This window comes from Artemia sp. Qi Xiang Cuo, chromosome 6 (genome assembly GCF_049724085.1).
Source record: "Artemia sp. Qi Xiang Cuo chromosome 6, ASM4972408v1, whole genome shotgun sequence".
NCBI lineage: Eukaryota > Metazoa > Arthropoda > Branchiopoda > Anostraca > Artemiidae > Artemia > Artemia sp. Qi Xiang Cuo.
The window spans coordinates 63,631,009-63,652,686 of record NC_142799.1 but is presented as its reverse complement, the minus strand read 5'-3'; the positions used below and the strand labels follow the sequence as shown (position 1 = coordinate 63,652,686).

The following is a 21,678-nucleotide window of genomic DNA, read 5'->3' as shown; positions in this document are numbered from 1 at the left end:
GTGTATAGTACCAAATGTATTAAATTAAACCTAATACAATTTTATATATTTTTAGAATCTCTGATGGCCTAGAACAAGATTAGATCTGTGCATTTGCTTCACTTCAGTATATTGATTTACTCTGTAAATCAAGATTATCCATAAGTGTATGTTTACTTAGTTTATCTATTATTAACCAATATCGTCACTCCGAATCCATCTTAAGCTAAAACTACAAGTGTGAACTTTCCTAAAAAGGCAACTGCAGCGGGTTTCTCCTCTGCTAAGGCTTTTAATCTTACAGGACGAGCATTGACCCTTTATTATACTTTATATCTCTGTATTTCCTTCTTACTGTGTGTTTACACCAAAGATTTAACCGAAGCGGAGGTTAGATTGTTCTACCTTGTTAGCAGGTCTTGATTTCGGTGAACTGGTGTTTTCGCACTGGATTTATTCCATGAAAGTAAGTTTGTGCATTCATCCTCCTCAAATGCATCTCTTGTTGAAACTGACAAAGAGCCTTAGTTCAACCCTGCCTCCCGACCAGAGCAGAACTGGATGCACAAATCCACATTTTTGTTGAACAAATTATTGTTTTCACGAGGAGGGGAGGTGAGCACAAGTCCAACTCTCGTCCTCCCGAAAATAGGCCCTTAATGTCATTATCTCATCCAAATAGAACCAGCATTTGGGAGTCTTCCCATTAATAATGTTTAAAGGACGCGGAGGACACCTCACAGAATATGCGAAGTTGACGAAAATTTTCATACCTGAGCCAAAATGTGCCCTTTTTAAACATTACCCCTCTCCTATTCTCTCTTTAAAATCCAACAATCACAACCTTGATAATAATATTGTACACATATGAGTAAAAGAATTGTATCTCTTAAATGTATCTCTAAAGTATAGACCTATCTCTTATTGTTTATGCGGATGATATCTTGAACTCCAGCCAAACGGTACTAGCGTTTGAGAAAAATTTTGCTATTTTGAGTCGAAAATATTCAAAGATAAATCCTTTTTAACTCTGAAAAGTCAGATGTGGTATAATTCCACTGGGGCCCAGTTCCCGAAGGATTCCTTAGTCTTGACAAAGTGTCGATTACTCCTAAACCAAGAACGAATCATCTAGACCTTTCATTCGGCGACTCTAATAGAAAGCTCCTCATCGTCATTTCTAGTGCCGGACGTCCGGTGCCTAGGGCAGCATAGTATCAAACAAACTTCATTTTAGTTTCCGGCTACTTGTTAAACTGTGTAACATTTACATGCTTCCCTAAAGCGAATTTATTACTGGTCTGCAAAGTATCTCCTCTGCCTTCCACCTTGGGCGAGTAATTCTTTGGCCAATAGAAGACACTGCATTATTGGACCGTGTCTTAAACACCTAGCTGAATGAAAAATATGTTTCACTCCTGCTTTTTAGGCTACAATGAGAGAAAGTTTAAGATGGCTAGGACATTTTCTACAGATGAAGGATAACAGATTGCCAAAGATCGTCCTTGTCAGCAAGCCGTCTAGGGCCAAACGAAAAGCAGATTGTCCCCGAATGGGGTGGGAGGATGTCATAAGGAAAGATTTAAGGGAAATGGAAGCTTCTTAGGAGGATGTAAACATGGAGGTTTGGATAGATTGGGATGGAGGAGGAACGTGCGAAGCTGTGTTAGCCTCTGACGGCTTGATCCTGCAGTGAGTTGATAGTAGTAGTAGTAGCAGTATCATGTTTTCAATTTCATTTGATTATTTTTTCTATCTCTCTATAGTTGTTTTTTTTATGTTTACAAGGGGTCATAAACAAACCCAATTCAAATCAATTGCCATACACAATTTGGCTGCCCTCAGTCCAAACCTAGAATCTCGGCAAAAATGTTTGAGCTAGAGATGAACCTTCCAAATCTGGACACGGCATGTCCAATGGCGTAGTCAGAATATTGTCTACTTCTACTTGTATATTCGTATACAACTATTTCCTTTCCTATTACCCGGTAATTATCACCCAGTTAAACGCTACCCCTCCCTTCTTCTCTCTTTAAAATCCCTCGGTAACGATTCAGAACACTTCACACATATGAGTAAAATCACTGTCGTATATAATTCGGCTATCTTCAGCCAACAAATAGTATTTATGCAAAAATATTTTAGTTAAGTGTGGAAATCCCCCAATCTCGACAAGGCAAGTCCAATGGCAGAGTCAAAAAGTTTTTTTCATTCCTTAATTTGCAATTAAATATCTGATTTGCCGCTAATCTTTTATCGAGGTTTAGATGACAGTTGAACCTCCTTTTTAAACAGTCAATAGAAACTTTTAGGGATACCTTTCCCGGGAAGATCATTCCAGATCAAAGTGCAACGTCGAATGAAGCTGTCCTTCAAACCCTGTTCTCGGCGTGCAAACCTTAAGATAATTGAACCGAGCTGTGTGTCTTTGTGTCAGTCTTGTCAATAGGACAATTCGTGGGGAACGACTGAACCTGCCCTATTCTGGAACTTTAGGAATGGTGCCAACAACGTTTCCGGAGCACTAGCATACACCGGACATCCAAAACCAAGAACGAACATACTACAATCACAAAATTTAGTTTCAATGCCCAACATAAAAAGGGGTGGCAAGGACAGGAAGAAAAGGACTTCGAAAAGCCACCTGATGAAAGTCTTTATTTTTGTCTCTTTATCTCGTTCAAACAAATGTAAAAAACATTATTTTGTTATTTTCTCTAAAACTTAAAAAATTGAGGTACTAGGTTTTCTCAGAGGACAGTCGAATTACAATAATAAAATAAAAAGCTTCAATTTCAACAAAATAGAACATTACGTCTCATGTTGTCTTAAATAGGACCAAACCAATTGAAATAGCTAATGAAAAATTACCTCTCCCGCACTAACAATGACATCCTTCAGAAGAAGCGACCTCCAAACTCGAGCTGAATGACCATGCAATGCAAGATGGGGCACAATATTGGCTTCTTCCCACTTGAATGAAGAATTAAACATAGAGAAATTGACTATCCATGTTCGTATGCTTCGATCATCTGATGTCGAGCAAATCAATTGGCGCTTTTGACAATAGGCAAGTGAAAATATGACTCCCTGAAAAATGAACGTATATTATCAGAATAAGTCACATACTTGATAAATTTAGTTTTATCGTAGTTAGTAACCCTTTCTCCCTCCACTTTTGCCTGGCGTTGAACACACAACGGAGTTAGTTGTGACAAGCCACGTCTTAAAAAGAAAAAGCACTAGTTGCGAATATCCGATGGAAATCGAAAGCTGGCTCTCAAGACCGGTCATCATAAGGCCTGTTTTCTCAATTGCGACTTGAAAAACAAATGCTAAAACAATAAGAATGTTCGGTTCTTAGGTTTTGAAAGGCAATAGGTATGTAGAAGAATTGAAATTATATACCAGTCATCATAAGGCCTGTTATCTCAATTGCAACTTGAAAAACAAATGCTGAAACAATAAGAATGTTTGGTTCTTACGTTTTGAAAGGCAATAGATATGCAGAAGAATTGAAATTATCGACCGGTCATCATAAGACCTCTTATCTCAATTGCGACTTGAAAAACAAATGCTAAAACAATAAGAATGTTCGGTTCTTATGTTTTGAAAGACAATAGATATGCAGAAGAATTGAAATTATCGACCGGTCATCAAAAGGCCTGTTATCTCAATTGCGACTTGAAAAACAAATGTTAAAACAATAAGAATGTTCGGTTCTTATGTTTTGAAAGGCAATAGGTATGTAGAAGAATTGAAATTACATACCGGTCATCATAAGGCCTGTTATCTCAATTGCAACTTGAAAAACAAATGCTAAACAATAAGAATGTTCGGTTCTCAATTGCAACTTGAAAAGCAAATGCCAAAAACAATAAGAATGTTCGGTTCTTTCTGTAAAGCACTATTAAGACCTCAGCGTAAAGAGGGGGGAGTACATAATTTCTGTCTGTTTTTAGTTTTAATGTCACTATTTACTTTTCCTTTAAACTTATATTTATATCTAAAACAAAAAAAGACAGAGCATTGACAAAAAGAAAAACAAAACTAAAGGGAAAAACACATAGCTCAAAACACTAATAGAGACGGTAGTATCAACGTCAATAGAAATAAAAATAACAGTAATACAAGTATATGTTATATTAGACCATTTTTTCTAGCCAAATATTTTAGATCTTTAAAATACGGATACTCAAAGAAGAACAACTATTTGGCCAATCCACCAAGGAGCATACTTGAGATACTAAATGAGCCTAGACATCTGTAAAAATAATTTACACAGATCTCATATTAGACATATTGATCCAAGCTTTCGAACTTTAACGCATGTTAGAAAAGCAGTGAAAGTGAGCGTTAACCTAGAAACCATTCCTAGATCTATAACTAGCGTAAAACACACCCCATATTAGATAAATACGGCCGTTCTTAGCTTGAAAATACTGCATCTGTGCGGCCTTTCAAATTCTTCCTGAGAGCCTTAAGTTAACAGGAAAAATTACGAATTACTTTGTACACTTTGCTAACACAGGATGAACAGACTTTAACAGTGAAATTAAAGAATTTTATAAGGTCAGCTAGTCATTTCTTACCTGGTGGCCTTGTAGCCTATGCAAGACCCGACAGGCACCTGAAGAATTCTGTAAAGTGGGACTCCAAATTAGTATTTCTTGAAATACTGTGCCAGCAAATACAACCACATTAGAAATGTCTTCTCCTTCAATGTGACCAGAATATCTGAAGTCATGCTGTTAAGGAGAAAAAAGGAATGGAGAGACGACAGAATTCGTGTGATTTTTTTTCCAAACAACTAGGAGTTAATTTGGAGAAAGAATAGAGAAAAACCAGAGTTGCTGGAAACTGGAATTATACAGACATTTCTCCCATTGTAGCCTCAGAAATCCTGAGGATACTGGATTAAGTCTATTATACATCACCCTAAATATCAAATTTAAAAAATCTATAGCATTTTTGTTCTCAATTTTTGAAACCGAGATATAAAGAAAGTTTTAACTCAATGCAAACAGCCCAACCCCAGTTTATGTATTCTTCGTCTATACCTATCTTATCTTAATCCCTGAAGTTAATTTTTTTCATCTTCAATCTTAACCCTTTTCCTTGGGTGGAAATTAATTGTCCTAACATTCAAAATTTAGACTTTTTTCCTTCTGCTATCATGGAAGAACGTATCAAAGACCGATAAATTACGGGTAGCCTAAGCCAGGGCTACACTCAAATCTTGCTTCGAAAATGGGAAAATAACAAACAGTGTGAAGTAGCTAAAATAGTATCTATCATGGTTCCACTAGTCTTTAAAAGAAACTGAGTCTCCAATTTGATTCTATATGTTCATTTCTCTAATATTCTATTTCAAAAATTCTCATTTAGCCTGGATTTCTTATAAAAAGGAAACACGTAAGAACAAAATGTGAAATACCCCAGAGGCAAAAGAGTCGCAAATGAGATCACCCAAGGATAGAGGTAAGTCATGGAAAGGTTGCTTAAAACCAATAAATAACAGAAAAAAAGCCAGGTTTTTATGCAACGCTTTAAACTATTGTGTGAAAATTGCACATGAGTCTGGACCTGGGCTCTTGTTATTCTCGTTTTTTTTTTTTTTTAATGCATTTTCAGTCAATTATAAAAACTGGTTCAACTGCATTTGATTAATTATGAAGTATTCCTCAACAAACAATAAGGGGACTATTTCTTTTTCGTATTCTTTATAGAATTTTTCTTAATTATAAATAGATATAGTCTATTTAGCATCATTGTTAATCTTCTTATATCAGATTCTAAAATGATTCACCATCTTCTGCTTCTTCTTTAGGTATGTTGTCCGTTTCAATACCAAACAAGAATTTGGGTGATGATCTCTCATAAATCTCAGGTAATACTATTCTTTCAGTTTAAAGCTTACAGCCTGTTCTTTAAAAATTCAAGTGCCTAAGGGGGAACTGGTAAGAGAGTACGCCAGAATTGAAACAAACAGATAAATAGAGAGATAGGGGAAGTTTATTGGTAACTAAAGTCTATGGCCTAGACCAGGGCTGTGGACTCGGATTCGTGGAGTCGGAGTTTTAGCAAATTTTTCCCGAACGAAGTCGGAGTAACAGAAATAATGTAAGATCCTTTGGAGTCAGAGCTGGGATTATGGAAACACAAACAGGCTTGATTCAAACCAAATACTCTTAAATATTACTAAAAAGTGGCAATAATAAACGAAATTAATATTGTAGGCTAATTATTGCGCATATCATTTTTTAAATTAAAAAATGTATTTAAGGAGAAACTATAAATTAAATTTCTGCTGTAAAATTAGCAGGAATGTTCGAGTCAGAGGTCTTACTTTTTGAAAAAAAAATTTAGGAGTTGGAGCTGGAGTCGGGGGAATTAATTATGTTTAAAATTTCATTGTCAGAGTTAGAGTCGGTGATAAAGTGGACCGACTCTACGGCCCTGGCCTTGGAGAGACAGAGTTAAAAGCTTCATAATGCCTATTCTGCAAAACCCAATGTCGAATCTAAATAGGAACTGGTGAAAGAGAAAACTAGAAGGATAAACAGAAGGAGTACGGAGGAGATAGGGGAAGTCCATAAGAGAAAAGAAGTCTACAAGGAAGATAGAGCTTAAATCTTATTATGCGTTCTTTAAAACCAAACTGAGAACCCAAATTGGAATTAGTAAAAATGAAAACAAGAACTAAAACAGATTGATCCATGGGGACATGGGTAAGAGGGGGTGTCTAGAAGTAAAAAAAAGTATGCAGAGAAGATACAGTTAAAAGTTAAAATCTTAAAAAGTGTTCTCTAAAAACTAATAAAAAACCTAAATTGGAACTGATGAAAACTAGACGAAGTGTGAAACAGGTGGCGCTGGCGATATAGGACAGTCAACATGTAATAGGCCTACAGTAGTTTATAAAAGAATTAAAGTTAATATTCCATAACTCGTTCTTTAGGTATTAATTAAATAAATAAAAAAAGTTTTTCCAACTGAAAGTTAGGAGCAACATTAAAACTTAAAACGAACAGAAATTATTACGTATATGAGGGAGGTTGCCCCCTCCTCACCCTAAAGCTTTTCGGCACTTTAAAAATAGTTACTTATTGTTCTAGTTGAACGACCCTTGTATTTCAGGAGTCGTTTCTAAAGAATTGGAACAACATTTAAAATTTAGCGTATAGAGGGAGGTGTCGAGGAGGTGGCAACGCCCGTCATATACGTAATAATTTCTGTTCGTTTTCAGTTTTAATGTTGCTCCTTAGGCTACTTTCAGTTGAAAAACTTGTTTTTTATGTAATTTCTGTTCGTTTTTTAAATAACGCCAGGATACCTGGCTCCATCTCCACGGAAAAATCCCCCTCGCATGGATATATCCTCTGGAAAGTTCAAACCTGGCGGAAACTTACCCCGGACAATTACCCTTAACATCTCCACGCGTGAAATTGAATCGGTAAAGAGAGCAACAAGCAATAACAAGCAATAGCATGTAATGGGATCAAAGGATTGTCTATATTTGAATTTCCCCAAACGAAAAGCATCGTGAAATTTACGGAATTGGTTCCCGCTTATTTTTGCTTCTTTCCACAGTTCAGCATGGCAATACTGTCCACAAAAACTATGCTCAAAGCTTTTTATCTAAATATCCGGACAACAACTAAAATAAATGTCATAGAAAATCCCAGTTTCCAGGTATGTATAGACTTAGGACGGAGCCAGGGGGCAAAAGGTGTTTTCATTTTGATGTCTTTGGTACTTTAATATTTTACAAATCGTTCTAGATAAAACTTAAAAGAAGATGAGCCTAAATTGGAACTGATAAAAAAAAACACTAGAAGTAATACAGATGGGGTTAAGGAAACACGGGGAAGTCTATAGCTGAAAGAAGGTCTGTAGGTAATATGATCTTAACAGCCTACAAACGGCTCCTTGAAAACTAATACAGAGCCTACGTAAGAACTGGTAAAAGAGAAAGTAAGAAGGATAGCAAAAGGAGGGCATGCGAGCAACTCGGGAAAACCAACATAACTTGCTTACAACCTCTAACTAGACTCCATCAGGAAATAAAAATCTTCATAAGATTAAACAGAATGACCAGAGTAAAAAAACAACAGAACAGTAGGAAAAACGAAGATTTATAAACAATAGAAATAAAACAAAATGTGTAAACTTTAAAAAGGACTAACATAAAAAAAAAATACAACTAGAAGCCAAACAATTATCGAAGATTATTGTTTTTGAGCTTCATCTTGAAGATAATTTTCAGGTTCAACTTAAAATTGAAATTTCATTCTCCAGAAGAATATTCCACCAGAAAATAGCCTAGTTTTAAGGAATAACTCATTATTTCTCAAACGCATTGTCGAAATGATATTTAGAAGAGTTGTTTATATGCTTCAAATAGATATACATGGGGATTTAAATCCCAAAGCTAGATTATATTACAAACTACAAGTTTTGAAGAGCTTTCACAAACTGATAAGTTTTGAAGATATAAGTTTGTAGGAAGCCTAATTGACTCGAAAGTATCATAGTTTTATTGACCGAGCTATTAGTTCCCAGGTAGATAGTTTAAAGGGGTTTATATAAGTACTAAAGGGGTAATCAGGAGCTTTAGATCCAAAAAAGGTCACCTCTAAAATTCCCTTTTGAATTACAGATCATTATTTGTAGAAATATTATCTTCAAAAAGCACATTCCACCCATTAGTGCTCCAATTTGAATGAAAAAAAGAAGTTGCCGGATATAAAAAAGTTTTCCAAAGAAAATACTTCCAAGAGATATACAGGGATATACATTGGCTCTTCTGTTTGTATAGTTGCCAAAATTATAGTACTCCACATAATGGATCAAATCTTTTAAGCTTTAGATCATAGATTGCAAAATGAATAAGAATTAGAGGAATTAAAGCGAGAGAATAGATCATTTTTTACACACAAAAAAATGATCCTAGTCGGAAATGATTGAAAACTCATCTATGGAAATAAAACTCAAAGGATACAATAAACATTTTTCTTCGCAAACAAATGTGTTGATAACTGACAAATCTTTGTGAGCCAGGGACATGGCATAGTTGTGAGCCAACAGGCAAAACAGAGTACCATCTCTGCTCCATTTGATTGCTTGGACCCAATCTTCTAATGACGAATAAGAATCTTGTCTATAAACAGTGAACATATTTAGTAAACGTTAACAGTAAACATCATAAGAAGAAACAGGATTTACAGGTAAGTATAGTTGAACATAGCTGAAGAGTAAGAAAAAAACGAGATCTCCGGTTGATTCTCACTTTGTTTTGTTACTACAATTTTAATCTGCTTGGATGTTCTTTGCGTTTCAGTCCTCAATTTTAATAGAATTCAGTTTAAACCCTTGATTTTTTTAAATAAATTGGTAGCTTCAGCGGGCTTTATATTCATTTTTTTTCTTTTGTCAAAATCAAGTAGTAAAAAAGATAAGTAAACAAAGTTACGAAACACTCGAACAAAACAGCAAAAAAATGATTGCGTCCAATACCATGACTGGTGAAAGACTATTGAGACTTTTATAAATTATTCTTTCATTTACTCTAAACTAATTATGAAATTTCCTCCTCCTAAGGGAAAATCTTGTGTTTTGGAGTGGGCTTTGTGTTTTCAGTAAAGTACTAGTTTTTAGAATTCTACATTCTAGAATTCTAGAATGATATGTAGTACTTTTCAGGCAAGACTCAGCAACAGACTTATGTCCAGAGGCAAAAACTATCGTTTTGTTGTTTTATAGTGAAAAATAAAAAAGTATATACCACCCTTAAATTTTCCTTAAAAAGTGGGTTAAAAAGCTCTTGCCCCAAATACCAATATGTTTATGCAGAAAATGGCTTCACGGTAAGTTTTTCAAAGAAAAGTAAAGAGCTATATTAAACCGAAACTTAGCAGAAATATAGTCAAATGATTTTTCAAGCATAAAACTACCACAAAACATCATCAATAAATAACAGAAACCCAAACAGAACAGAAATTACAATAAATAATCAAGTTAAACTCAAAACTAGCAGAAACTAAGTTGAGCAGGACTGAGCACCCTCCCCCCCCCTCCCCTGACGCCTTCTGAAGACCAAGGCATAATTTGCACTTTACTGAAAACAATCCTTATTTCAAGCTAAATGCATGTATTTCCATAATATAAAAAAAAAAATCTAAACAACACTGTCAAAACCAAAATTAAAGAAAAAAACACAAATGTATGTGGATTGACAGTTTAATGTACATATAATGATATTTATTTCTTAAAGTCTTAATAATTTTGGATTGGATAAAGTTAAAACAATGAAAACATTTAAAATACAATTTTATTTAAGTAAAATGTAAATTATGTTCTGGTCTTCAGAAGGCACAAGTGCATCAGCCCTAATCATCTTAGTTTCTGCTCGTTTTGAATTTGACTTAATTATTTGTTGTAATTTCCGTTTGTTTTGGTTTTCATTTATTTATTGAAGGTGTGTTGTGGTAAATTTACACTTGTATAATTATTTGACATTATATCTGCTCATTTTTCATTTAATGCAGCTCTTTACTTTTCGTTGAAAAGCTAATTTTGTGAAAAAAAAATTTTAATTAACCATCATATATACTCATCATCATTGGATAGCTTCATCATCATCATCATCACCAAGTCTGTCATCATTGGATGGCTGTATCGACTATGAAGTTGCTGCCCGCGAGGCCTTGGCCTCTGCCGCCTTTGGTAGACTGAGCCATGCTTGGAAGAAGCCAATGATCAAACAAGCCACCAAAATGAAGACCCTTGGAGGGTCAGTCTATTTGATCCTGCTATATGGAGCTGAAACTTGGCCTACAACTGCAGCTGTCCAGCGCCGTCTCGACACTCTTCAATCTAAGTGGTTTCGCACAATCCAGGGAATCCGACAGACAAACTTTGTCAGTAATGACTGCCTATGAAGTATGACTTCCCAGTCATATTGGTCACACCTGGTTGCTGAGCGGACACTTCGTTGGTTTGGACATCTTTTGTGATTGCCTGCAGACACTCCAGCTCAGATTCTTTACAACTTTGAACCAACCAGTAGGGACTAGAAGCGTCCAAGAGGAAGATCCAAGTTTCGGTGAAGTTATAGTCTTGGGATTTTCCAGGATCAAGCAGGAATTTGCTGGCTGATGCAGAAGCCCTAGCTGCAGTCTGCCCCACGCGGAGAAGGCTGACGACGCTCTCAACGCCACCCCATCATGAGGATTAAGTAAGAAAGTAAGATATAGTCATCATTGTTTGCTTAGCCATGAGAAAAAAGAAGGTAACTTCACAATACTTCTTCATTTCAATAATATCTCTTAACTTCACAAAGTCATAAATAGTATTCACTGAACATCAAATCCAAACATGGAAACTCTTTGTTCATAGGCATCAACTTGATGCATTTATCTCATAATTTGTGTTGCAACACATGAACTATAGAACGCAATAGTTTAGTGATTCCTGTTAGAGGCCTAGTTTTTTACATGCATTTTTTAGACTGATTTACAAGTTGGAGTTTTTTTGGGGGGGAGGGGGATAGACCAGGTAAACCCCCATGAATACAGCCCTGAATGGCTTTTAATTAGTTTTATAGTGATCTTTGAGGATTAAAACAGAGTAATTCAGCCACAGAAAAGAAACAAATATGTACAAGATAAAATTCAAAAATGTATATAAATGCCTTTATTTATGTGAGTGCTAGTTTGTGCATGTAGCAACCTTCAAGAATTATTCACTTTTTTCCAAAAATACTACATTATGGTTTGTTGCTTCATTTCATTTTCAAGATTTGTATTCAGCTAGTCAGTTTTCTTTGGGTTTTTTTTCCCCATCAATAACTTCTGCTTTTCATTTGCTGAAGGGCTTTCTCCATTCTGCAAGCCAGAAATGTTAGTTTGGCCTGCCTTAACTTTCTGTTTCTACATTAGACAGGTATTCTGCAATAAATAAAGAAATTTAAAGGTTTTATAAAGGAACCAAACATATTTTCCACATTGAGTTTTTTGTTTTATTCAAGCTCCACTATAGAGAGAGAGAGACAGAGAGAAGGTAAAGGAAGAGAATGCAATTACTTCATACTACTTTTCAGGTGAGACACAGCAACAGACTTGCCTCCTGACACAGCAACTACAGTTTTGTCTTCATTAAATGAGATACTATGAATGGTGTTCCCACACAATAGCTTCAGCAAGCAATTTTGACAGTCAACATTCTGAGAGAAGAGCTTGGTACCACTTCCTAGAATTTACCAGTAATAGATATGCTTTCAAAGCCTGTTTAAAGCATGATAGTAAATACAGCCTAGTCAGTTCAGAAATGTAAGTTTTGTTGTTTTTTTCCTTGACTGTATAATTTCTTTTATCTTAACACGCTAAAATGTCTTGAATTTTTGCAAACATTTGGTGGAAGTCTTCTATGGTACAGTAAATGTTGACTAGCTGCTAAGAAATCATTTTTAGGGCTGAGCATTCCCATCAAGGTATCAATGAGCAATAAGTAGGCTAAACTTCAAATTATAATCCCAAGAAATATACCAAGCTTTGGGATCTGTAAGGAAAAATAAGAATAATTTGTTTGAATCCTTTTCAGGCAAAGGTTCCAATAGATATTCATAAAGATTCAAGGGGTCAAATAAAAAGATTTTGACCTTATGGCAAAATTTGAGTTGAAAAAAAAATACAAAGGAATATTTCAGAGCAAATATGTTTCTTCTCCTTTACAGATTCCAAACATGTGGTTTTTTGTAGAGGGTACTATTTGAAGTTCCAAATTTAGCTGCAACTGTTTTCTGAGTTTCCACCAAAAAAAAATTAGAAACAATTTGTTTGACTTATGCTATACTTAGGCTACCAAGCTTTTTAGGTGTGTAAACCTTCTTTTATCCAAATTTGAAGAAATAGCCAATAGCATAGATTTTCAAAGACAAAAAGCACCTCTTTTACCATTCTCCGCATTTACTTCATATATTTATGCATTAATCTGAAAAAAATAAAAGAGGGAAAGCTATTCTATTTTCTTACAAAGCTGAATGAAATAAAACCAAATACATTTTCTCAAAAAAAAACAAAAAAACAGTGACCTTACATTTGGGAGTGCCTGCAGCCTCAAATATGGCTACTAATGATCACAACTAAATAACTCGTTTGCTGTGCTATTATTAGTGGTAGTAGTAGTAAAGTAAATATAGTACTTAATTAGGATTGTTTGTGTTGCTTTTTTATGAGTATATAGTTCAACATGGTGTTGGTGCGATCTTCCCTGAACATGATTTTCAAACGAGTGTGCTGATATTTTACTGTTTATATATTTTAGTTTTTAGGGTGCTTTAGGTGCACTTTGTTAAGTTTTGAGGGATTGCATAATTTCAATGATGACATCTACTTTAGGGCAATTTAAAGTCACACAATGATATTGACTCTGCACAAGTTGTAAATTTGTACATTCTTTAGTTTGGACACCTTACATTGGTAGGCCTAGATAGTATACTTTGGTACTTGTTATTTAAACAAAACAGTCAAGATTTATACTACATAAGATCTGTTGAAAAATCAATTTGCCTAATGGTTATGAGTGAAAGAATACATTGGACTTATAATGTGCAAATATATAGCCCAAATTATATAATGCATTATGTCACTAGTAGCCATTGGGCAAACCAGTTTTTCAACAGATCTTATGCAGAGCAATTCTTGAGTGTGTTTTAATTAAAATTATCAAGTACCTATACTTTTAGAATTTTAGTAGATTGTAAGTCATACAGTCATTATTTGAAGTCACTTTAATGACCCCTCACAAGCTCAAAATCAATTTGTGACAGTAGCAATTAGTACATTTGAAAAGGGAGTTATAGTGCACCTATGTTCATCTTTTTTTTAAACTTAGAATAAAAAAAGTAAACTCAAACCAAAATTCGTATATTTTTTTTTCAAAGTGAAGACAAGTGAGCTGTCTTCTATACAATTTTTTAGACCATGGAAATTGGGAAGGAGTAAAGATAGGAGCTTGAAATACATCTTGCCCAGACATAACTTAGCCTCTGATTTAATTCCTGAAAGTTTCATTCCCCTGACTCAACTGCTTTCTAAAATAACAAAGCCTCTTATCTAGAATTCTACCAAACATTTTAAAACTGATCTGTAAATGTTTTGTTTATGGCACTCACTCACTCAAAGGCTTTTAAGAATAGTTTTTAAAACTAACCAGTTTGCTTGATCTGAATTTTGTGGTTGAGTGCTAGATGAGGGGTGAGTAAGTTAGGTGAATGAAACTTTCAGAAGCAGGCCAAGAGTCTAAACTATGCCCCAGCAAGGCTTTTTGAAGCATCTATCTATACCCTCTCCCCCTAAAAAGGGCACTGATCTTTGATGAACTTGGGACAAATTTTTCTAACTTTTGATAAATTTACTATCTAAAAGCTGAACATACCACTTAATTTTTGATCCACAAAAACAATTTCTTAGACCATGCTGCTTTTCCGTTTACGAAAAATTAAGCAAGAAAACACTCTGAATATTTTGGCCCTAGGTTTGGGAGCCTTTCTCAACAGAATAAAAAAGAGAAAATCAAAAAAAAAATGTTCTTTAAAAAATAATATACATCAAAATACAACAAAACTAACACACGAAAAGAGAAAAAACAAAAGAAAAGAAATATAAATAAATAAATAGGAATTAAACCCATGTCTTAAATAACTCTTCCATTCACTGACAAAAACGAATGTCTATAAGGGTACTATTTGTCTCCTCACAAATCAATGAAAATCTACCAAAAAATTAAGAATATATTTATACAGCAAAACAATAAAGGCCACCTAACCCCCAGCCCATAACCCCTAATTAAATCTCACCAGGTCATCAACCAATTTATGAATTATAAATTGAATATTCTTTTGGTTGCAAGCCTAGCTGCAGATTTTTTACTTTACCTAGCATTTAAACTGTTCTGGCCTTTGTTTATAAGGTCATCATTTGTTTCAGAACAATTATTAAAATCAGTAGGCCTACTGGTTGAATATTTTACCTGCTTTTTAATTAAAATATATATAAATTGAATTGATCCTAAATTCCCCTTCATCTCTATTGATACTAATACCCCCATAGATTATCTTTTTTATTTCTATAATTTCTCTGAAACTTTGTAAAAGTCCTATTGACATGTCTACCATTTTTTTATAAGAGTTTAATTAAAAAGCAGGTAAAATATTAAACCAGTACTGATTTTAATAATTGTTCTGAAACAAATGATGACCTTACAAACAAAGGTCAGAATGGTTTAAATGCTGGGAAAAGTAAACAAACTGCAGCTAGGCTTGCATCCAAAAGAATCTATTCAATTTATAAATAATAAATTGGTTGATGAACTTGTTAGATTTAATTAGGGGTTATGGGCTGAGGGTTAGGTGGCCTTAATTGTTTTGCTCAAGTATAAATATATTCTTCATTTTTTGGTAGATTTCCATTGATTTGTGAGGAGAAAAATAGTATCCTTATAGACATTTGTTTTTGATACGGTAGTGAATGGAAGCGTTATTTAAGATGTGAGTTTAATTCCTATTTATTTATATTTCTTTTCTTTTGTTTTGTTTTTTCCCTCTCTTTGTGTGTTAGTTTTGTTGTATTTTGATGTATATTATTTTTAAAGAACTTTTTTTTCTCTCTCTCTTTTTTCTGTTGAGAAAGGCTCCCTGACATGGGGCCAAAATATTTGGAGTGTTTTTTAATTAAGTGTTTATTTTGTTGTTATTTATTCACTGCTTTAATAAAATTAAAACCCATTTTTGTTGCTTAATTTTTTATCCATAAAAATGATGGATAGAGAGCTTTAACTTCAACAATGCCAAGTTAGCCCAGTTATTACATACTGCACTTGAAAGAACATTGTACCAAGCCTGTATGCATGAGTAGCAGCAGGTGTTGCCCCCAAAAAAGCCCAACACAGATGGCTGGGACCTAAGTAAGTAAAGTAAGATTCCAATGTAGTAAAAATTCTTTTTGATGTAATGTTTTTTTTTTCATGGGTGTCAGGCTCTTTCTAAAATTTCTTCCAAATAACATTTTTCTACAGAAAATAATAAAAATAGCAATTACCATCCCTGAATCAGCTACAAATGGCAATTTTTATCATTGGACAGTTTTTTGAGAAACTTATTTTCAAAAATTAGTCACTGGGCTCAAAATAGAATTTAGCCCAAGGGCAATTAGCCTATTGAATTTGGAAGAGCATAAAAAAGGGATCAAATGATGTAATTACTTCTTTCCTAACTAGATTTTGGCTATAAGCCTAGGGTTTTACAAGTACATAAGGAAATATGTTAGCAAAAGGATTCTTACTTCAGAATATGCAGAATAATCCTAGTTAAAACATTGGTAAATTTCTACCAAATCATATTATTGAGTTAGGAATAAAGTGAATACACCATTTGATGCCTTTTTTTATGCTGATTATGAATATAATAATCATTTCTATTGGAAATGAATTTCAGCCCCCCCCCCCTATATATGCCAATTCAGGGTTTGGTTAGTTTGTAGAAAAATATAAGCTGAATTGGCATATATAGGGGGGGGGGCTGAAATTCATTTCTGTTAGAAATGATTAGCCTACTATATTTGGAATCAGCATAAAAAAGGCATCAAGTGGTATATTCACTTTAAGTGTAAGTCAATAATATGATTTGGTAGAAATTTACCAAAAAAATTTGCAGGGGGGGGCCTTTATCTTCACTTCTTTCACTGTTGTACAATTTTTTTTAACAACATTCTGAAAAATAAACATGGATTCAACTATATTTTTCCAATTTCAAATAATCTATACATGTAATTAGACACCATCAATACCATCTAATAATTTTGCATCAAAACATAGGCTATTAATAGACAAATACTGGTAAATAAGGCTAGGCTAGTTAGATGTCAATTTGGTGTTTGTTTATAAATAATTTTCAAGACTTAGAGAAGAGACACAAATATTTGAAAATGTGATGGAAAAACTGGAAATGCAAGGAATATAGTTGAGATAAGGGTTCTCCCTTTGCTAATAGGCTATGTTAACTAGGATTGTACTGCATACTAGGCTATGAAGTAAGAATTGTTTTCTTAACATATTTCCTTATGAACTGGTGAAACCCTTGGCTTTTACCAGATTATGTGAATATTTATAATATCATCAAAAAGTATACTTCAAAAGATATTTCGAAGAACATAGTTGAGGCTTTCTAACCACTGTCAAAATTTGCATTCACCTAACTCAACAATAATTGGCCTACTTGCAAAGATAAAAAACACCTAATCTAAAACCTTACCAAATAATTTAATTATTTGTTTCTTTTTGCTCACCATAATACAGACACTCATTTTCGTATTTCAAAGCAAGACAAGGCACAAAAGCCTTTTTCTCAGAAAATAAACCCATTGAGCGATTTTAAATTTAATTGGGATTTGGCGTCGAAATTTCAAATCAGACAATTCACTCGGTTCAATTGTAACCGAAACTCTAAAAAACGGAAGTTTAATATCAGTAGATACATCAAAAGAATGAACTTATTGTGTTGATTCCAAATATATAAGACTTATAAAGTTTATGTGCTACTCATCAAAAGTTACGAACCTGAGAAAATTTGCCTGATTTTGAAATAGGGAGAAGACACCCTCTAAAATACAAGCTATCTTAATGGAAATTACACCATCATATTTTGCGTACCTTAGAACCCTGCTGTAAAAAACTCAAGCTCATATATTAAAAAATGTGGAATTTAGCCAATTTTACCAGAAGACAGATCACGGATGTGTGTTTATTTGCTTTGTTTTTTTCCCCCTAGGGGTGATTGCATTGAAATAATGGTCCTAGAAGATCGGGAGGGGGTACTTTCTAACGGAAATTAAAATTTCTAGTGCCCTTTTAAATGACCAAAAATATTGGAGGGCAATTGCCTCCCAAGCACATTTTTTCCCAAAGTTATCGGATCAAAATTTTGAGATAGCCATTTTGCTTAGTATAGTTGAAAGAGCAAACAACTATGTCTTTAGGTATATAATGAACCCCCATAGACCGTGGGAAGAGGCCTGTAACTTATGAAATTTACCCATTGTTTTGCGTATAGTATTTGTTTTTGGGAAGCATACAGACAGTTTTTGGTGGAGGTGTGTGTTTGGGGTGAATTTCTATAGGGAGAATCTTCTTTGAGATGGAAATTTCCAGGGGATAAATTTCCCAGGGAAGTTTTACGCGGGGGGGGGGGGGCATTTGATAATAATTACTATACGATATTTTCTTTAATTGCTTTACATTCTCTTTGCCAGATTTTACATGTGGAGATGTGAACAGTGTTGCCAGATCTTAAAGAGAGGATTGTGCTTTCTTGAATCCAAAATCAGGATTTTCTAGACAGAATTATGCTACGCCTTTTGTTCATTTCCCTCAATTTATGAAGAAGTTAATCAGTTGTATGTTGTTTTTTTTGTGATGAAAGACACGTCCGACTCTCTTTTATCTTCATAAAATCTGTGAACAGAATATAATCTAATAATAATATTAATCTATTTCTAACTTACTAAGGTAGTGTGGCCAGGTGCCTGACACAAAACAGCACAGCAAAGGACGCGAGAATGCACCACCGCTGCATTTTGCTAAATATTTACATATTTTTTGGTGGAGTTCCAAATTTAAGGGAAATTAAATAGTGCAAGCATGAGTGCAAACAAAAAAAAACTGAGGGTGTCAAAGACGAAGCTACCAGATGAGGGTTAACAGTGTGCATTTTGTGTTTTAGAAGGCTAGAACTGAAAATTGGTAGAATTTAGTCTTCACTGACAGGTTCCCACACCAGATTCCGGAATTTGGTACAGTAAAGCATTTTTCGACATCTTGCATGACTTTTTGTGGTCAAAATTTTCTGTTATGAGTCGTTAGATTGAAAAAAAAACATATTTTTCTCAGTTCTCTGGCTCGCCAGAGAATTAAATAAAACCGATATCTAAAGAAGATCTAACAAAATAATATTTCTCAATGCTTAATTCAAAAATGAAACTTGTAATTAAAGAACTAAAAACAAAAGTAGGCACTCTGTATACTGGTCTTAAAGCATAAATTAAGTTATATAAAAATGAGGAAGTTGAAGAAGCATTTCACAAAGATAACTATTGTAATGTTACCCATCCAAAATGTCTCTCCAAGATGTCATTTAGATAAGTGACATAAAATTCTTCTTCCTTACGCAATGCGCAATTCTAAGCTTCAAGAAAGTGTAAATTCTTGAACTGTGTTACGAGAACGAAATGTTTTCAGTTTTCAAGAATGTAAGTTAGAACGCCAAGAAAAGCCGAGTTAAAGATAAGAAATTAGACCGTTTGCTATTAATGCAACTATCTTTAAAATTGCAGGCGAATAACAATGTTCTGAGTTTTTTTTCGGGGTCACAAAACAAAAGCCATAGACATACACATGAGACAAAGTCTACTGGGAAAGGCCCTTAAAAGTACGCGTTGTTATTTTAATTGTTTTTCACTTTTAATGAGCGTCGAATCAGTTTTTTTAATTTTTAATCAACTATGATACGAGTACTTATCTTCGACTAGTATTCAAGATCCTTATCAAAGTTAGGCAACAAAGAAATAAAATATAAGTTTAACTTTCAGAAAAAGCGAACCCTCCTTTCATATCACCCAAAATTTCCTCGAGAATCTCGCCTTCATTTTCATTCTAGTCCGTCGGTTTTTTGATGTCATTATACATGTCATTCGTAAATCTATTCAGAATAACGGGTGTAGGATAAGTCGCAACAGCCCTTTCCCTGTCAATTTAGTCAAAGTCAGATGTTCACAATAGAGTTGAACATTTTCAACTGTATCCTGTTTCGAATTTAGTGTTTGACAAAATTCATCATAGGCAGCGCAATCGCGCTGCCTAAGAAAAGAACGATGTTGACACAAGGTATTATTTTTTTTTGTTTTTTCCATACCAGGGCCCTTCTTATCAAAGGAGTTGTCGTAGAAACTTCGAAAAGGACTCATTCAATTCGAAATTGGAGTGGCTAGTGTCCTTTTTAACAGTCGAAAGTGATTGGAGGGCAACTAGCCCCCCCCCCCCCCCGCCCATAATTCCCCCAAACACATCCAATCAAAATCTTGAGATAGCCATTCTGTTCAGCGTGGTTGATTTCCAGATAGAAAATATACTTTTGAGGAGGACACTCCCCCACAACCCTCAAGGCAAGGGTTTTAAGGTATGCCCTGGGTGCATATAAGAACGATGTCGGCATAATGTAATATTTATTTTTTTTTCCCCTTTTAACCACGTGACTTCTTATCAAAGAAGTTGTCGTAGAAATTTCGAAAACGGCCCATTCAATTGGACATTGGAGTGGCTCGTACCCTTTTTGATAGTTAAAAGTGACTGGAAAGCAACTAACACCCCTTCCATAACAACAATTTCCCGAAACACATTCAATTAAAACTTTGAGATAGCCATTTTGTTCAGCGTAGTTGATTTCCAGATAGAAATTATGTTTTTGAGGAGGACACTCCCACAACAGCCGTCGGGGCAAGTGTTGTAAGTTATGCACTGGGGGCATATAAGGTTTTTGTAGAAGGTGTTATCGTAGAAAGTGTGGTAATCATCGAGGCATTAGTCTGGTCTCTGTAGGTAGTAAATTACTTAGTAATATGATACTTTTTAGACTGAGAGATGCCGTAGACAAAGCTTTAAGAGAAGAGCAGTGCGGTTATAGAAAAGGTAGAGGATGAGTCGATCAAATTTTCACTCTTAGGCTAAAAATTTAGAAGTGCCTGAGTTTTCAAACACCTTTGGTCCTCAGTTTCATAGAGTATAAGCAAGCGTTTGATTCTGTTAATATAAGAGCTTTCGTAAAGGTTTTATCCTTGTATTCTTTACCAGACAAATACATTAAAGTGATTAGTGCTATGTACGAGTATAACACTGCTGCGGTTAAGGTAGGAAATGAGGTTAGCAGTTGGTTTTGTATTAAATCAGGAGTTAAGCAGGGTTGTGCTCTATCCCCCTTTGTATGGATTTTTTTATAGACTTTGTCTTGAGGAGCCCAAGAAAGGCAATGGGAGACCACGGAATCAAATGGGGAGAAAGTCTCCTGGACTTCGATTATGCTGATGATTTAAGCATCCTAGATGAAAGTGTGAGCAAAATGAATGAAGTTTTAAAGGTTTTGTGAGTTCAGGGTGCTAGAATTGGTTTGAAAATTAATGTTCGGAAGACTAAGTCACTAAGGCTAGGACTAAGTGAAGATGAAAAGGTGATGTTGGGTAATGAAAAGATTGATCAGGTGGGCAGCTTCACTTACCTTGGTAGTATTATTAGTAAAGATGGTGGGAGCAGTGAAGATGTTAAACAAAGAATAGCCAAGGCTCAGGGTGTTTTTTCACAGTTAAAAAAAAAGTCTAGAAGAATAGGAAGATAAGTCTGCAAACCAAGATTAGAATATTAGAAGCTACAGTGATGACAGTGGTCAAATATGGCTCTGAAGTATAGACGCTACAAAAAGCGGATGAAGATTTGCTAGATGTTTTCCAGAGAAATTGCTTAAGGATTGTTTTGGGTACCGGGCTGGCTGACCGTATTTCAAACAATAGGCTATACGAAAAATGTGGTTCAATACCGCTCTCTAGGGTTATAATGAAAGAAAGGTTGAGGTGGCTAGGGCACGTTGTGCGGATGAAG

At 34.6% G+C, this 21,678-nt stretch overlaps 1 protein-coding gene across 3 annotated transcripts in view; it reads right to left on the bottom strand.

Annotated features, from left to right (window-relative positions):
• LOC148951500 (tRNA (34-2'-O)-methyltransferase regulator WDR6) overlaps positions 1–17,407 on the bottom strand; it is a 79,122-nt gene extending 61,715 nt beyond the window's left edge. For 2 of the 3 annotated variants that reach the window (XM_089090296.1, XM_089090298.1), the window contains exons 1-5: positions 17,325–17,407; positions 12,066–12,231; positions 8,984–9,142; positions 4,572–4,716; positions 2,851–3,069 (exon numbers count right to left, since the gene is read on the bottom strand). In XM_089090296.1, the coding sequence (XP_088946422.1) occupies positions 2,851–3,069; positions 4,572–4,716; positions 8,984–9,142; positions 12,066–12,231; positions 17,325–17,400 (765 nt within the window). In that variant the 5' untranslated portion in view covers positions 17,401–17,407. Of the gene's footprint in view, positions 1–2,850; positions 3,070–4,571; positions 4,717–8,983; positions 9,143–12,065; positions 12,232–17,324 lie in introns of those variants that run through there. The other variant, XM_089090297.1, reaches the window with a different exon arrangement.
• Positions 17,408–21,678: the final 4,271 nt, after the last annotated feature.